We start from the raw sequence: 18,545 nt of genomic DNA, 5'->3' as shown, positions 1-18,545 counted from the left end.
CCAACTCAACCCAAACAGTATGATTCCTTTTTATAGGCAGGTTGATGTTGTTCTATACTCGTGTAATCATGGTTTGGCTCTAAAAACAATTGTGGTATAAAAAATAAAAAAAAGACAAAGAAAGAAATCCGGCCATTGCAATTCAATCATTATGCATAGTGTGGGCTCAGTGTCTCACCTATTCAAATCAATACATCATTATCCCATCCCCTTATTCTGCAGAAACAAAATGAACTTTGTTCACTCAGTCCACTTTCTTCCTCTTAATAGCATCATTGCTAACCATTATTCAGACTTTTATAGCCCCTTTAGAAAGTTCTTTCAATTTCTGTCTCTCCACAAACTGATTACCTGCAACTGCAAACAAGTCCTACATCATAATTATGGCTGAGCAGCACCCATAAATTACTTGCATTAATATTCATCCCAGACAGAGTCACAGCATCTATATTAAGTGAGGTTGAAATATTCATGCACACATAGAGGTAGAAGACATTAAAACACCTGTATGTTCTCACCCGCGAAGCAGCCAAGACAATTTGATAGAATTCGAGGCTCTCTGAAGTGGAATCAGACTGGTGCACGCTTGTCTTGCAGGGTGCATTAAGGTGACAGGTTGGATCCTTCAAACCCTGACGTTTGCCGAACTGTTTAAGGCAAATGATGCCCTCTTTGGTCATTCCCACCGCGCGACATGTCAATCAAATCTGTTCATAGGCGTTACAATATCTCTCTCACCTCCACAGGCTGACCGTGGAGGAGCACATCTACTTCTACGCCAGGCTGAAAGGACGCAGCCGCGACCAGGTGAAAATCGAGATGGACCAGATGATTAAGGACGTTGGCCTGCTCCACAAGCGCAAGGAACTTGCCAAGAACCTGTCTGGTGTGTTTGTGTGTATGTGTATGTGCATGTGCGGGCGTGTACAGTAGGTGTGTGTGCATATTGTACATGTCTGTTTACATCTTTGGGATCTGTGCATCTCAGAATGACTGATTGAAATCATGCACAGATGTAACTTTATTGCTTCATATTTGCCTGCCTGGTGCATGCATGTCCCCTGGGAAGGAATATCATCTGTAGATTATCCTTGTATCAAATATGAATCGGCGCTGTCAAATCATTCCTCTGCGAGCGCATGTCCATGTGGCTGTCTAGACATGCCTGCCCTGTACCTGTGTGTCGGGGGGGTGTAATTCATTGTCTGGGGGGGCATGAGCAAGTCCTCCTTGATAAATTGTCCCCAGTCATGGATTGCTTGTGAGCAAAATCACTGAAATATGACTTTCAAGGTTGATCTACGCTGACATTTCCACTACATTAGCACTGCATAGGATGCATTTTGAACAGCTATGCGACTGGAGTCTGGAGGAGCCGCAGTAAGGCGTATCCATCCAGTTCCCCGCCATCGATCATGTCACGCCATGCAAAAGACAATAAAACATGAAGAAGCACATCCTGACATATATTTTCCACCACCATTCCCTCACATCACATCCATATTAGGTACCTAATGCTGTACCTAACGCTGACAGGTATATTGTGCAGGAGTTTTTGGGCTAAGAGTCAGATGTCAACTAGATCGGACCAGATGGGTAGTATACCCGTTTCCTAATGTTGCCTATGAAGACCATTGAACGTTTGGATGTCTTTGTCATCAGAGCACATTTTGGACGTTAAGCATGTCCCACACAAGTTACCGTCAACACGCTTTACGTATCTGAAGATGATTCTGTCTTTCAGGGGGGATGCAGAGGAAGCTGTCAGTGGCCATCGCGTTTGTCGGCGGCTCAAAAATCGTCATCCTGGACGAGCCTACAGCAGGCGTGGACCCGTACGCCCGCAGGGGTATCTGGGAACTGCTGTTAAAGTACAAACAAGGTAGGAATCTGCGGTGAGAAGCAGGGCTCAGCTAGAAGATCTGAAGTTTCAATGTTTGCAGAATTGACTGGAATACATCTCACCGAGTGTGTGTTTGATCTGGTTCAAACCGAGAAACTTGGCTAAACTCAAGGTCAAACTTTTAACTGACCAACCTCAGATGTATCGTAGCTAAGACTGGATCTTTGTGACACTGTCAAATGTGGGGTAGAGAGCAATTGATATAATTTGCATTGGAACAGACTGAAAAGGCTTCAATGGACATTTTAACAGAGTCCTTCATTGTCTGCCATATCTGTCTGCTTGTCACTTACTGGCCTGCAAGACACGGACATTATTAACACATTCAACAGATGTGAGAGACAGGCTCAGTCATGTCATATCAACACTTTCCCTGCCGGGGGTTTCTGGCAATTTTTGCTGAACTTCCGGGACCCACAGAATATTTCCTTCTATGACTACGCCGAGTGTCTCAGAAGAAGGAGGGGGGCCTCTGCTTAAAAAAAGTTTGAGTCTGCCTTCACACTAGGGCCAAAGAATATTCTCAACTCTGTTACTCTCTAGGGCCACAGAATATTCTCAACTCTGTTACACTAGGGCCACAGAATATTCTCAACTCTGTTACACTAGGGCCACAGAATATTCTCAACTCTGTTACACTAGGGCCACAGAATATTCTCAACTCTGTTACACTAGGGCCACAGAATATTCTCAACTCTGTTACACTAGGGCCACAGAATATTCTCAACTCTGTTACACTAGGGCCACAGAATATTCTCAACTCTGTTACACTAGGGCCACAGAATATTCTCAACTCTGTTACACTAGGGCCACAGAATATTCTCAACTCTGTTACACTAGGGCCACAGAATATTCTCAACTCTGTTACACTAGAGCCACAGAATATTCTCAACCCCGTTACACTAGAGCCACAGAATATTCTCAACCCCGTTACACTAGGGCTACAGAATATTCTCAACCCCGTTACACTAGGGCTACAGAATATTCTCAACCCCGTTACACTAGCACAGAATATTCTCAACCCCGTTACACTAGGGCCACAGAATATTCTCAACCCATAGCAGTTGACCATGTAATCTCGGATAGCCAGACTCAAACAAAAAACGAGGGATAACGAGTCCTTGCTGAGCCAAAGACAGCACTGATAGTTTGAAAGCGGGACTCTCGGGGAAACCCCTCTGGTTTGTTTTTCTGCCCGGGTTGAACAAGTTTCCATCGTTAGCTTCGCTGCAACTCTAAAAAATTAAATGAGCGAGATAATGATGGATGACATTTTTTGAATCAAGACGCTTTGCCAGAGGTGTGCTCATTACAGCAGACCAGCCTATACTGTACAGCTCCTCAGCTGGAAGACCCTGCTGACCAACGGGGATGTAATGACATGTTTACTAACTGGTACAAGTTTGATTCAGCAAACTTTGCCCAAACTTGGCATTGCACGGGAGAGAAAAATGTGTTTCTATAGCTACAGTATACTGTATATCAAATTCACTGCTGGCTGATGGCTATTAGCCCGCGGCGGCAATCATCATGTGACTTTTATTTTGTTGCTACTAGCCATCTGTTGTTCCTACAGCAGTAAACAAGTGAGAACATTGGAGCTGGAGGCTACGCAAGATTATGGACCATGTGATCCTCGAAAAGAATAGAGAGGCAAAGTGGAACGTCACTTCCTGCTTCAGCACTGTACCAGAGATTTTCATCCGCCATTTATTTTCCCATAGACATTTCGTAAAATGCTTATAAAATAGTTTTACTTCATCTAACCAAATGGTTCAGCTAACGCTATAATCGGGAGATATATAAATATTTTCTTTTAACGTTTTGGTCCCAGTGAAATGTTATGCGATCTCTCCTGTTTCTAAATACATCTGTACCGTTTGGTTTGAACCAGTAAAACTATTTTTATACGCATTTTACGAAATTTGTATGGGAAAATAAATGGCGGATGAAAATCTCTGGTACAGTGCTGAAGCAGGAAGTGATGTTCACTTTGCCTCTCTATTGAAAACAAATCCCCCAAATTGTAGTTATGAGGTTTTCACATGACAACAGTGATAACTTAAACCTGCTCCTTCAAGATCACATAATGACAAATGTATTATAGCATTGAGCTATATTTTGTCATGAAAAACAACTTCCCTACTGGCTTTAGCAAAACATTTTCAAGATATGAAACATAAAATGGTCATTGTAGACTTACTGATTTGGAGTTAGATTAGACTAGTATGAAAAACAAATATATTTAGAGAATGACTTGCATAGTGGTATGCCCCAAAAATAAGAATTTTCAAATTGGAGGGAATAACAAAACAAAAGGATATTGGCCAAACAAAATTCTATTCCATAGCCAAACAAACAAACAAACAAACAAACAAACAAGGTTTATTGCAGACTGTGATGCAGTTTCTCTGGCATTTAGTGAAAATGGAAATATCCTACATAATCCCCCCCCCCTCCCAGAAATACAAATAAAGGTTGCATCTCATGTTGCAATATAAACATCACATAATTATGTTCAATCAAATGTGTTGGAGAGAGTGGAAGGATGGGAGTGAGCTGTAAACATTCACTGCCATCTGAGACATAACTGTCTCCACAGCATCGGACACAATAATGTCCAAGAAAGCTATTCTTTCAACACTCAACACATGTGTACCCTTCAGCTTATCTTTAAACAGTTAAGAGATTCCTGGCACAAAGCGCGGTGTCTGTGTTGCCTTCGGAGGTGAAATAAATAGATAACCTTCAAACGTGACCCAAATCATGCTGCAAAATCTCATATTTAACATATAACAGCAGCTGGTATTGACCCATGCCTATTGGCTTGTACTGTACTTACATGAGTCAAATTGTTTTTTTTCCGTATTAATTTGCGATGCATTCAATCAAATCGACAGGTTTGTGTCTTTCTTAGTGGAAAGGATGACGACGGCGTCAAGGTAATTCTCAAACAAATCATTGATGTGAATCGATTGCCTCAAACAGTTATCACAGTGTTGGCCAATAATTCATCATACTGCTGATGCGCACGATATCCATCTCACCAACCGCTGCGAAATCCATATCTATCTACTTGATTTACAGGGAAGGTGGCTGGATTACAGAAAACTGATTTCCAGCCTCACGTTGCTGTACACAGTAAGAGTGCTACCAATTTACCTGAACACCCCCCCCCCCCCCCCCCTCAACTCCATGTGATATATCACTTTGTGCTTTAATGCACCGCAACATACTATAAATCAGAATACCTTTGTGGGCTGTCCACAAGACCAAACACATTTATTTTACTCCCAACTCACAGATGATGCAGTGCATTTTTATTCTCTTTTCCTTGTAAACCACAGCAAATCCCCAGGAAAATCATCTGTGAGTTTGAGCAAACCATGCAAAAGGAGCTGGCTCAGTCAAACCAAAGCTCCAGCTATCTCCTCAGCCAAGACCCTCATAATAAGCATGACTCCCCCCCCCCCCCCCCATATGTTTAATTGAGTGGCCGGGCGGTGGGCACTCACTCAACTTGGGTATTTTCTATTTTTCTCCAGAGTTTGTATATAGGGGGATCCAAACTTGCTTGGCGTAGCATAAGGCAGCAATACTTAACTGGGAGGGGATGGATTTAGCAGCTCAGAGGGTGGCGGGGCACTGGCGGGGCACAGGCGGGGCACTGACCGCGTGGGAGGCGGGGCCGGAGGAGAGAATGGAAATAGTTGGCCAAGCAAAATGCATGAAGTCTGCGTCGGGCTGCAGTTAACGACCTCTGAGCGTGTGTCCTTGTCCCTGGGATCATGTGACCTACGAAGATACAGATTTAACTAGCTCGCTGCAAAAAAAAAAAGCTGCCGTGCTCAGCAGACCACCTGACCTGAAATAAAGACCCACAGAGAGTTTAAAGTGTTTGAGATGGCACACCTGGATGGAGAGATGCTATTAGCTGATACATACTATTTATACTATGGGTTTGTCAAATATGGCACCCTGAACTAACTCTCCCTGTAGTAGGAAATACCTGTACACAGTAAGATTAAGATTGACTGGAATAATGCCCATTCATGACTAACTGCACAACAAAGCACTGCTGGTCTTGAGTTCAATTTCTTTCAAAGCACTTTTGACGGCCGATAAAGGCTTTAAAATGAAATGTCAGCATCGGCCAAAAACTGACATTTCTGCCGATATTACAGGGCGATTACAGGCCGATATCCAAAGCTGTTTAATTAGAATGAATCAAAAAGTTTTGTTTGAAAGAAAATGTTAAATCAATCAATCAATCAATCAATCAGTACATTTTGCCCGGTGAATGTGTACATTTTGAAAAACATTGTATTTATGTCTGCATCTGCCAGTGGGGGCATCGCGATAAAAGTAGGCATAATGTGTCAATTCTACTACAAGAGAGACTTGATATTCTCTGCAATTAGCCGAGGGGAAATGTCTGCATATATCGTTATCGGCATCAGCAATCGGCCAAAAGAGTTGGAAAATATCGGCATATTGGATATCGGCAAAGAAATCCAATATCGTGCATCCCTATACTCTGTGATGCCGCCTTCACGCAAAGTGCAGAGAGATGACCATGCTGTGCCTCCATCGCAGATCTAATCTATTTCCTGTTTGCTGGGGGATGTGATAATTACTATGTGTTAGCTGACACTGCAGGATATGCAAGGGGTTCAACCCTCGCGAATAACCTTGTGATGCGTGCTGTGGTTGTCATATACGGTCGTGTTGAATGCAGTGCCTCTTGGATCAAAAGACTCCAAACGCAAACGGGTGAAACAAAACTAAAATGTGGTCTTCTGTGAGACACTACTTGGAAAGTTGGCTCATAGGTGGCATTCATCATAATTAGTCCAAGATTCACACCCTCACACTCACTGTTGGTTTGTTTTGTTGCCATGAGGACACGCCGCCTGAGTAAGAACACACAGTGGAGTCGTCAATGAGGAGATAAGCAGACTACCATGCAGAGACAGATTGTGATATTGGCTTGATTTGAACAATTTTGATTCATGGCATCTTTCCTATCAAGCCTCTCTTTCATAACAGCAGTTGTCAAAACAAACAAGTCCCACAGAAATGTAAAATGTTATAGTTTTTGCCTTTACTTTTTCATTTCTGTAATCCAATTTGTTTTTCTAATTCTCTGCTTCAGTCTATGACACGCGCACACACGCACTTGCAAGCACACAAACACGCACGCGCGCACGCACACACACACACACAAACACGCATGCACGCACGCGCGCAAACACACACACACACACACACACACACACACACACACACACACACACACACACACACACACACACACACACTTATTCAGCCTTTTCAACCACACTCCACAGTGCATGTGATTGTGCCCATTCAGGTGAAATTGATGGTTTGGTTACTCTAGTCTCTCTCTCTCTCTCTCTCTCTCTCTCTCTCTCTGTCTTCAGGTCGCACCATCATCCTGTCCACCCACCACATGGACGAGGCGGACATCTTGGGCGATCGTATTGCCATCATCTCCCACGGCAAGATGCGTTGCTGCGGCTCCTCCCTCTTCCTGAAGAAGTGCTTTGGCAGCGGCTACTACCTCACTCTGGTCCGAGGCGGGGATGAAAAGATGATCGCTCAGCGAAGCGGGATCGCTCAGACTCAGGCCAAACAGGTGTGTGAACAGATGACATAGTGGATCTGGATCTGGCTTTTGAATCTTTATTTCACATGGAATGATGAGCTGAGATCTGGGCTCTTGTTCATCAATGTCCTCATTCACATTTATTGAGTTTATTTTATTTTATTTTATTTATGAGACAAAAGAAACCAAAGCATGGGAAAAACCACGTACAGTTTTCAGAAATGGTCAAAGATGGGCATCTGGGTAGGTTAGAGGTAAAAGCACTCACCTACCACCACGGAGATCCGGGTTCAATTCCCTGACACTGGTACTTCCAGCTCGGTCAGACAGTCACAATTGGCCGTGTCTGTGGGTGGGAAGCTGGTGGGGTATGTGTCCTTGTCGCTGCACTAGCGCCTCCTCTGATCGGTCAGGTGAAAAGAAGCGCCTGGCGACTGTACCTGTATCGGAGGAAGCATGTGCTGGTCTACAACTCTCCCCAGATCGGCAGAGGGGGTTGAGCAATGGCCGGCACAGCAGGGGGAATTGGCCAAGTACAATTGGGGAAAAATTGGGAGAAAAAAGCTTGATAATTGTGTGTGTGTCAAGGATAGCACAATAAAGCTGGTAAGCTTATTTCCATGTGGTCCTTAATGGAAAGAGGGTACATTGAATTATAGGATGCAAACATACAGTAATACCAGGCAGAAAGACTAAATTGGCTGCCCAAAGCATTCAATGCATTCAAGGATTTACCTTGACGGTAGTTAAGATGAAGTGTCGCTCACATGTTTGATGAAGGTATCAGAAGCTGTTTTTGTATTTCAAATAAGATGTATCGCCATCACCCACTAATCTGACAGAACGCTGTACTATTCAACTCTCTTAACCATATTCATTGTGTTGCTATTCCAATGGTTTTCCTAGTGTTTATGCTTTACAATTGATAATTGAAGCATTTAGCTGACACTGTACTACAGAGCCATTTACAATGAGTGAGTGGGTAGGGATTTATTGGGATACATTATGCTACTTTGACCTGTAGGCACAGACACAGAATGGGCTGTAGTCTCTCATGATCTTGCGATAAACACAGAAGATTTGGACCTTCATGGGTCGACACCCCTTTTGTATTTTTTTTCTTATGAAGCTATCTTTACATCAAACTCCTGTAATGGGTGGAGATCATCATACCTAGTGTCAACATTGGGCTTTGAAAATGAGGGAGATTTTCCGGAACCTCCACCCGACCATAAATTTTACATTATGAAATTTCCTCTCTCGGTTCCAGAGATCCACCAACTAGCATGCTGGCTGACATATTGTTTCCCACCGTGACCAATACTAATAATAATACATTGAACTTACGGGTCGTCCCGGTGGCTCACCTGGTAGAACACTCTTGATGCTGTTCCCCCGGCAACGGAAATGTTGTTGGTGCTTGGCACTACTGAAGAGCTCAGTAAGTTGGGCATACTTTGATGCCTCATCTTCACAGAGCTTTATTTTTGTCCGTCAATTTCTTTGCCCCCCCCCCCCCCCCCCCTTTTTCATTTTTTGGGGAGGATTTCATTGCATTTTGTGATATTTTGCTGCTGGCGGCTGATCGCACTGATCGGCTCATCTGACATCTCATCTGTTCGCAAGCGGTGGAGGCATAGCTCACTCACCTCTCTCTCTCTCTCTCTCTCTCTCTCTCTCTCTCTCTCTCTCTCTCTCTCTGTCTCTCTCTCTGTCTCTGTCTCTCTCTCTCTCTCTCTCTCTCTCTCTCTCTCTCTCTCTCTCTGTCTCTCTCTGTCTCTCTCTCTCTCTCTCTCTCTCTGTATAACTGTAAAAATAGAAAAGCACAGGAGATTTACAGGGAAAATTACGGGAGCACGGTGGAAGAGGGGTGAAAATACAGGAGAAAAACGAGAGCGTTGCCAGGTCTGCTGGAGATCACTCTGTTTGACTTGATGAATCAAGGAAAAAAACTTCAACTGCGAGCCCCTTTGACACCGCCGTAACCTTTCTCTAGTCTATTATTGAACATGGCTCCCTCTGACTTTCCAGAGTGCTCTCACTTCCTCGCTGCCCTCCCCCTTAAATGATCTGTGTTTAGTCTCTCCCAGCATGAGAATTGGCAGACGCCTACGTGCTGGATGATACTAATTGTCGCCGGGGAGAGGGGTGATTCTCGGCCTCGTTCGCCAATGGTGCCTCGCACACACTTAGTTTGAATCAATAGGAGCAAATGAACAAGATGCACTGATGCCAGCAGGGCTAGAGCAATTACCATCAGTCTGCAGGCTCTTTGTGGTGGGCGGAGTCATTTGTTTGATATCAATAAATAAATAAACATGAGGTAGAACTCCCCCCCCTTTCCCAAACCATGACTTTTGGGGGATGACCCCCGTTTTCACTCTCCCTGTTCCCGAAATAACTTTAAATTCCTTTGGGGGATGTCCTATCTCTTACAGCACCGACGCCCTCTCTCATAAGCAAGAGGAGCGTCACATCATGGAGTCATACGCCATACTCAAACTGTCTATTCTGATTCAATAAAGTTTGTTAAAATTATATTAAGAGTCTCTCATGATTGAAGTGTAGTCGCAGACTGTAGTTCAATCATGGAAGACCAAATAAGGCATTAATAGAGCACCCCATGCTGTCATAACCCTCAGCCCAAATGACGTCACTAAATGACGTCACCATCTCCGACGACCTTTGCAGCGTGACGTCAGTTGCCCAAATGACGTCAGTTATGACATCATAAATGCCCTTCTCCTGGTACTATATAAGGCCCCCATCACCACAGCTTAAATCACACTCGTGCAGTCATCACTCACCTTGTGTCAGCATCACGCATCCATCCAGCATCTCCAGGCAAGAAGCTTCATCCCACCACCTCCCCCAGATCACCACCAATGTTATGACTCCCGTTGGAAACAGATCCCCTCAGGGGGGATGTCCTATCTCTTACAGCACCGACGCCCTCTCTCATAAGCAAGAGGAGCGTCACATCATGGAGTCATACGCCATACTCAAACTGTCTATTCTGATTCAATAAAGTTTGTTAAAATTATATTAAGAGTCTCTCATGATTGAACCATGACTTGGTCATTAAGTGGCCAGAGGATCTGTGGGCCAGGTAGACCTGAGGCCTGAATTATTCCTCTTTGAAAGAACTCAGTTTTTTCAATAAAACTGTGAAACTGACTTTCAAGGTCCCTATCTGATTTCACTCACTTTAAACTCCATTTAGGCTACTCGGTGGGAAGCCGGATTAACGGTATGTGTCCTGGTCGCTGCACTAGCGCCTCCTCTGGTCGGTTGGGGGGGGTCTGTTCAGGGCGGAAGGGAACTGGTGGGAATAGCGTGATCCTCAAGTCCAAGAATTGGTGCGCTCAACTCAATAGCCTAATAAATACTTTGGGTGCCGGCCCAACAAAACATGAAAAGTCCACTGAGGAAAGCCCCAGGCTGAAACGTGTCTGTGTATGTACTGCTGCTGTGCAGATTCAAATCCTTTTGAAACTTAACCTGTGAGTGCTGGCAGTTCCATTGGACTTTTAATAGCGTGATCCTCCCACGTGCTACTGTACGTCCTGCCGGTGAAGCTCCCCTCTGTCAGGTGAAAAGAAGCGGCTGGCAACTGCGCATGTGTCGGAGGAAGCATGGTGCTAGTCTACGGCCCTCCCCAGATCGGCAGAGGGTGGAGCAGCCACCGGGACAGCAGGGGGAAATCCATTTATTCCATTTACATACCATACAGTTTTTGAAAAATGCAATGACCTTTAGGTTGATTCAACCTAGATTGGAATCAAACAATAATCCTCATTATGTGTGCGCGCACACACACCTTTGCACAGTCTCCGTGACTGAAAAGGTTGGCACGTCTTGCGTCTTGGCACAGCTGCACGATGGGCGCCACACCTGTTGGTGCATGCATACAGCTTCATTTGGTTGCAATTAAATAGAAACTTGTTGATGGCGTCCGTTATTCCATTAATATAAGAGGGAGCACTGTTCATCAGTCGTAAGTGGCACGGCATGATGAAGCCTTTCTAATCCAACTCTGATTCATAGGAGAAGGACCGCCCTGCGAGGAGCGTCAGCCCGGACGACGGCATTGGCAGCCGAGACTGGAGCAAGTCTGACCCCTCAGGTAGGACCAACAGTAAATATGGGGATTTGATCACTGTTCCTAGTTCTGATGGTATTGCACAGTTTAAGCACTTCAACAAGGTCTAAAATTAACACCCAGCCAGCGCCAAATGCCTGTAAAATGTGGTCTTAAAGAAAGAAAGAAAAAATCACTAGGCACACTGGCCAGTCTTTTTTTTTTTTTTAGGCAATAACATTTGAATACCTGGATACAGTTTTTGGTCATTTGAATAAGTTGACTTTTATTGTACTTTATGATCAACAAAAAACGTCATCCATTGTACGAGCAGCATATATAAGTGAGCAGGTTTGACATAGAAATTCGAACCCTGCTGCCGTCTATTGGATGCTTAACACAGTACCTGATTCTATTACATGAGGTAACATGACAAAAGGTTTTCATATTTCTTTTGAAAAACACATTCGTGAGTGCAAAGGAATGGTTTTCTTCAACCCTTCTCCGCAGTATTGTTTTAATACACCCTACTGAACCCTGCCCAATAGGCCTTTTTCACAGCTGCCATTTTGTGGCTAAAAGGCAGGGTAAACACAGGTGCAACCAACTCACTATTTAGGGCCCCAGCACTGGAACACCTAAATGGAATGGAAGTTGGAAACCCTAATTAATGCCTTGGTGCACCTGTGCTACTTCCTGCATTTTAGACACAATATGGCTTCTGTGAAAAAGGTCCAATTGTGTACAGCTGCATCGATGTCTCCTTGTTAGTAGGGCGCTTGGCCCGGAGTCAGTGCTGATTGTCAGCAGCTGATGGCACACATCCATGTGAGAGAGCCTCAGAGGCTGAATCCCAATAGTCACTCCTAACTCCTTTTCCTACCTTTTCCTTGACCTCACCGGAAGTAAAAATAAAAATAAAAAATGTTTTTTTTTTTTTTTTTTTTTTTTGCCCCACGTAGGCTACATTATTAAGCTTCTCTGGGGGTCAATACGGTGACCGAAACATTGTTAGCAAGTAGGAGGAGCTTAATGTAGCCTACGTGAGGTGGAGGGGGGGGGCACTGTGTGTTTTACTTCCTGCAAGGTCAAGGAAAAGATAGGAAAAGGAGTTAGGAGGAGTGACTATTCGGATGGAGCCTCAGTCTCAAGTGGCTATTGTCCACCCCTTCCACAGATTGGTGCTCTCAACTAGCGCTGGGCCTTTAAATCCAATTCTGAGTTTTGGAGTCCTTGTCTGGAAATTAGCTAATGGCAGGGATAGTTTGAGAGGGTATTTCATAGATCTGGCATTTGGAAAGTAAATCAGTTGATGCCCGATCCGAACTCAGACGAGCGACTTAATATGGAAAAACTGTTGGGTGTCAGGAGGAGGTTTTCTGAGCAGACTTTAGACTTTAGATTTTAATTGAGCATTTGGAGGGTTTTGATGTCATTGGAGCATGTCATATTGCCTCGCTCCAATGACAAAACTGACACCTGCCATTGTTTGCCTTCGAATTATCAACCAATCTCTCATCCAGCTTAGAGTTTATTGGGCAAAATATGACTGAGGAAAATGATCAATCAAATTAATTTTCCCCTGCCTTCGCTTCTCCCCCCCTGTTTATTTTCTTTGTCAATAGTAAAGAATAAAGAAGAGATTTGATTTGATCATTGGTAGTCTTGATCGTGTGAACAAAAGCAGCTCATGTGAGACATGATCACAAGGAAAATCGGAGAGGCAGGCTACATGGACAGAATTCCAGTCCCCACTTCATCCTACTTGGAAAATACATCACGCACAATCAAACCTGCTTATTCCTCGAGAGTGATAACACACGTGATGTTTATATAGGACATAGAAAATGCCATCAAAGTAATCATAATTCCACAAGTGACAGCACATTCCTCTTCATTAGGCTTCCAGACGCCGACACGCGGACACGCACGTTTCACACAGATCATTTAGTCTGGTGCGTGACGTCCGATCCATTTACTTCTTCATGAAGCACCGGGTCTCTGGTTGGCTAAGCTGCAGTGATTATGTATGAGAGGTTCTGGATCGATAATGGACACGGCGCAGCCCGCAACACTGTCCTGATTGATTCTCACTGAGGCCCAGCTTGAGAATGGATGAGGCAGGAGAATTATGTCCACTGATCTATTCCAGTGTGTTCAAAGGTCACCGCATCAGATATGTAGATATCCAATATGTTACATAGCACTTTTTCAATTACCACAGCTTCAGAACTATTTCTGCTAAACCTTTTCTCTGATACAACATTGTATGGATATTTGCTTGAGACACAGAGACACTTTTACTACAAATATGTTGAAAGCTGCTGACAGTTGTAACGTGTTTGCAGCCGATACTGGTGGGTTGTTTGTGAACTGATGAGGGTGTTGGCACTGAGGAATAGTTACCAAAATGAAATATTACTTTAAAAATAACCTTCAAGAATTCCTTACCCTCTTTTTGTTCATTTATTATACACTATAACACTTTTTTTTTTTTAAATATCCATCGTCAAACAAAGTTTCCAAAGCGCTTTTTAGCGAACAGATTCATCACAATGGGCTTTACAGAGAACAAAAAATATATACATAAAAGGAGAGATACTAAATTATTATTGGTATTCTCCGTGACCTCCGATTCTGCCGTTCTCTAGAGTTTATGTGTGGGTAATGTAAAGCTGTCCTGCAGATCTGACAGCGGTGGGTAGGCTCGTGCGGCGCCACGTCCCCGAGGCGGTGTACCTGGAGAGCATCGGGCAGGAGATCACCTACATCCTGCCCTACAGCGGTGCCAAAGACGGCTCCTTCGCCCTGCTCTTCAAAGAGCTCGACATGGAGCTGACCGACCTCAACCTCACCAGCTACGGCATCTCTGACACCACGCTGGAGGAGGTAGGCTGACTGACACAGAGAGCTGCCGTGGACACACACACACACACATATATATATATATATATATATATATATACACACACACAACCTGGTTGGTGATGTAATACGTCGGTGACAGGATACATACTGTATCTCTTCTAAAACACTGAACATGACTTGTTCCTTTCACAGATATTTCTAAAAGTGGCAGAAGATACCGGAGTGGATGTTGAAATGCCAAGTAAGATGGCAGGATGCACACATGCTCATGCTCGTACAGTATACATGAAGACACATCGTAATTGGTTACAGTATACATGAAGACACATCGTAATTGGTTACAGTATACATGAAGACACATCGTAATTGGTTACAGTATACATGAAGACACATCGTAATTGGTTACAACATGAAGACACATCGTAATTGGTTGACCTCATTGGATGGATCATCCTCTTCCCTATTTCCAATCTTTATTTGCTCATTTGAAAATTGTTCTGTCCCGTCTCAAAACACCTGGGTTGCTGCTTTTACATGGAATAATATGGCGCCTTGCACGGCAGGTTGCTCTTCTTATTGTTATTTATAACCCTAAATTGGGTCAGGCCAAAACAACACATCTTATTTGTATTCCCACAGTAGCAAAGGAGCCGTTGGTGAGAGACTGCAGAAGAAGCTCCAGCGAATCCAAGCAGAACGGGATAGCCATCATCCAGACAAACCCAGAACAAGGCCTTGGGATGAGTGGCAAGTCTCTACATGTTTTAGTCTGGAAGTGCTTGATGGAACTCTTTAGTCTTTATTGGTGTTCTGTCCAAAGGCTCAATTCAGCCTTTAATAAAAAAAATGAACTAATCTCTGGTGCACAATGTTCTACTGATCAAGCATCAAACTATTTTCTCTTGTGTTGCTCATGCAGATTTACCGGGAAAGTTCAGCAGTAAAGTGGAGGGTACGTATTTTGTTGTTCCTATTCATATTGTGCTTTCTTTCTTTCTTTCTTTCTTTCTTTCTTTCTTTCTTTCTTTCTTTCTTTCTTTCTTTCTTTCTTTCTTTGATTTTTTTTTAGTAAATGGCTTTGTTTTCCTTGAACCTTTTATCCCCCAGTTAATAACTTCTCATTTAGTCTGGCTCAGATCGGACTCTTTCATCCTGGTGGCCATTGTGAAAAGGACTTTAACAAGAAGACAATAACTCTGTATTTTCTGATGTGTCTTTGTTTCAAAGAGAAATTAATTCCTGCCTGCTCTGCAATGTTATCGAAGCTGCCCGCCAACCTTTTCAAGTTTTATTTGAGAGCAAAGCCCATTTGAAAGAAATCCACTTTCACACATTGTTTTACACCATAAAAAATATTTTCACTCAGAATGTGCTCTGTAATATTGGTGACTTATTTTGAAAACACAGGAGTCATTTTATGAGTTATATTAAAACAAGATTTTTAGTGAGGGATATAACTAAGGTGTCTACAAAGCTTCTGTTTACCACACTGTTCCTCTCCAAATGAATCAGACCACAACACTATTTCATACATACTGATTGAAAACCAGAAGGAATTTGGGACACTGAGGGGTGAGATGCTGCAGCTGATAGTTTTCACACTTCAGTTATGTTTGATCAGCTCATTACTGGAAAAGTGTGACCGTTTTACAGCTTCATAGATGGCAAATAACACAACGGGTTAATGTCCACTGTAGATGCCGAGAAGGTTGCGAGTGTCAGTGGGAGGGGGTCGGCGGTCATCACTGGATGGGAGCTGATCAGGAGGCAGTTCCTGGCGCTCTTCATCAAGCGCTTCCACCATGCCCGGAGGAGCCGCAAGGGACTCATTGCCCAGGTAATGGCCTCAGTCTGTCATGCTGATGCATCGAAGGGTTATGTTGGCGGGTTGCAGGGGAGGATCATGGTAGTATTGTATTGTACCAAATACATGTTGGGGTTTCAACGCATCAGCTAATGAGATATAGTAGATATATATATACTGTAGTAGGTGACAGAATGAAAGTCTTTTAAAATCTGCTAGAAAAGTCATGTCATCTGTCTTGATGGAGCCAATAGATACAGATACAGTGTTGCAGGAAAATAATTTAAGGCAAAACCAAAGGTTAATTTTAACCCTAAGGTTATATATACAGTATACCGGTATATATTTTAAGCTGTACAAGGCAACTTTACACATCGGTGGCTCCAAAAAGCATTGAGATGTAACTGAAACGGTAAATGTCTGAATAATTTCAAACGTACAGGTACACCAAAGTCATGTAAAGCGATGTCAGTAAACTGGGGAGCCCCCGTAGGCAGGGTCACCTGAAAAAGGAAAAATAATGTATTTTCTTTTTGTTTTGTTTTACCAACGGATTAGTAAACCGTACCACGGATTCATGAACTGTGCCCACGGATTCGCTATCCATCCTTGATTAGCTCTAGATGCGTTTACAGGAGGCATTTAGCCTTCAAAATAAAAATGCAAAAGTTTAAACGTGGAGAAATACAGTGTTACATCACTGATGACAAGAAATCGGCTCGAGCCAAAATAAAAATGAAAAATGCCATTTGTGCTATTTACAACTATAATTACCGTACACTAGATTGGACTGCACAGGTTACCTTTCATTGCTACTGCACAAGTTATGACAAAACACTCCTACCTCCTACTACCGCCATGCGAATGGGCAGGGCTTAGGAATCCATTTGGGTACGGTTTATGAATCCGTGGGCATGGATTTTTACATCCGTGGGGGTACGGATTTCTACGTCTTGTTTTATTTTTTCCCAGGTGACCCCAGGGTGGCTCCATAGTAAACTGCACACAGCACATGTTTACCAACGCAGCTGGTCTGTGGTGGGGGGGGGGGGGGGCTTTTTCCAAGCTTCGTCTGGGGGGAGGCCCACAGTCTCAGACTTTGAAAACCCCTGGTTTAGGCTGATGATTTCAAGTGTATTTCCTACATAACAATCTCGCCTAGTGTGGCTTTAAATGTAAAGTTCCATCAAGTTGAAGGCCTTTGAAAGATTGTAAGACACAGGGAAACTTTCTGTTTCAATGGGAAATTAATCTGACTTAACTGTGATTGGCGTGGAAAACTCAAAGTGACACCTGTGATTTGTTTTTCCTTCGTTGTAGTGTAGGCCAATGATATGTTTTCATTAGTTATGCATTAAATGTGCTAACATAACAATTAGAGAGATGACAGGCGGCTATTAGCCTATTAAGTGTATGTCTATATTATTTTGTTGTTCATAGACATAATTCCAAAAGTCAGAACCAATCAGCAGAAATAATTTAAATAAGTCAAAACCAATTTCAATGAGGAGCAATTTCCAAGGTAGAATTTATTTTTCATGTCTTCCGGCTTTTGTATTTTGAATGATCATTCACACACACACACACACACACACACACACACACACACACACACCTGGATTCATAGCCGATATTATACAACCCTATCACTTATGACAGCTGCCATGTCATTGAAGTAATTACACTTGAAACGGATTGTGAAGCACCGCCCATCCACTCCTACCCACTGTCGCAGGCGTGTGTGCGTGCGTGCGTGTGTGCGCGTGCGTGCGTGCATGTGTGTGCGTGTATGAAAGAGAGAGAGAGAGAGCCGTGTCCCTCTGGTCAGGTGTATGGGTCCTTCATGTAATTTGCCGCAGTACCAATCCCCATTAGTCACTGTCAATCTCGGACGCCCCTCTTTTGTGTTGGAGAGCAGGATATCAGGATAAGGCTGTGTGTGTGTGTGTGTGTGAGTGTGTACGTACACGAGTACACACTGTGTGTATGAGTGTGTATATACACGAGTACACACAGTGTGTTTGTATGAGTGTGTACGTATAGGAGTACACACAGTGTGTTTGTATGAGTGTGTACGTATAGGAGTACACACAGTGTGTTTGTATGAGTGTGTGCGTACACGAGTACACACAGTGTGTTTGTATGAGTGTGTACGTATAGGAGTACACACAGTGTGTTTGTATGAGTGTGTACGTACACGAGTGCACACTGTGTGTATGAGTATGTACATAGACGAGTACACACTGTCTGCCAGCCCGTA

The 18,545-nt window shown here is 43.5% G+C and overlaps 1 protein-coding gene across 1 annotated transcript in view; it reads left to right on the top strand.

Moving 5' to 3' along the window:
• The window catches only part of LOC310779574 (phospholipid-transporting ATPase ABCA1), a gene marked incomplete at both ends in the record, with an annotated part of 271,956 nt that overhangs the window by 61,932 nt on the left and 191,479 nt on the right, over positions 1 to 18,545 (top strand). The window contains 9 exons of the mRNA XM_083640100.1: positions 747 to 886; positions 1,745 to 1,882; positions 7,348 to 7,562; positions 11,580 to 11,658; positions 14,300 to 14,502; positions 14,674 to 14,722; positions 15,124 to 15,228; positions 15,401 to 15,433; positions 16,179 to 16,318. Of these exons, the coding sequence (XP_083496226.1) occupies positions 747 to 886; positions 1,745 to 1,882; positions 7,348 to 7,562; positions 11,580 to 11,658; positions 14,300 to 14,502; positions 14,674 to 14,722; positions 15,124 to 15,228; positions 15,401 to 15,433; positions 16,179 to 16,318 (1,102 nt within the window). The remainder of the gene's footprint in view (positions 1 to 746; positions 887 to 1,744; positions 1,883 to 7,347; positions 7,563 to 11,579; positions 11,659 to 14,299; positions 14,503 to 14,673; positions 14,723 to 15,123; positions 15,229 to 15,400; positions 15,434 to 16,178; positions 16,319 to 18,545) is intronic.

This window comes from Poromitra crassiceps (assembly GCF_964638095.1).
Source record: "Poromitra crassiceps genome assembly, chromosome: 7".
Lineage (NCBI taxonomy): Eukaryota > Metazoa > Chordata > Actinopteri > Beryciformes > Melamphaidae > Poromitra > Poromitra crassiceps.
The sequence above is the reverse complement of the archived record's forward strand: the minus strand, read 5'-3'. Positions and strand labels throughout refer to the sequence as shown.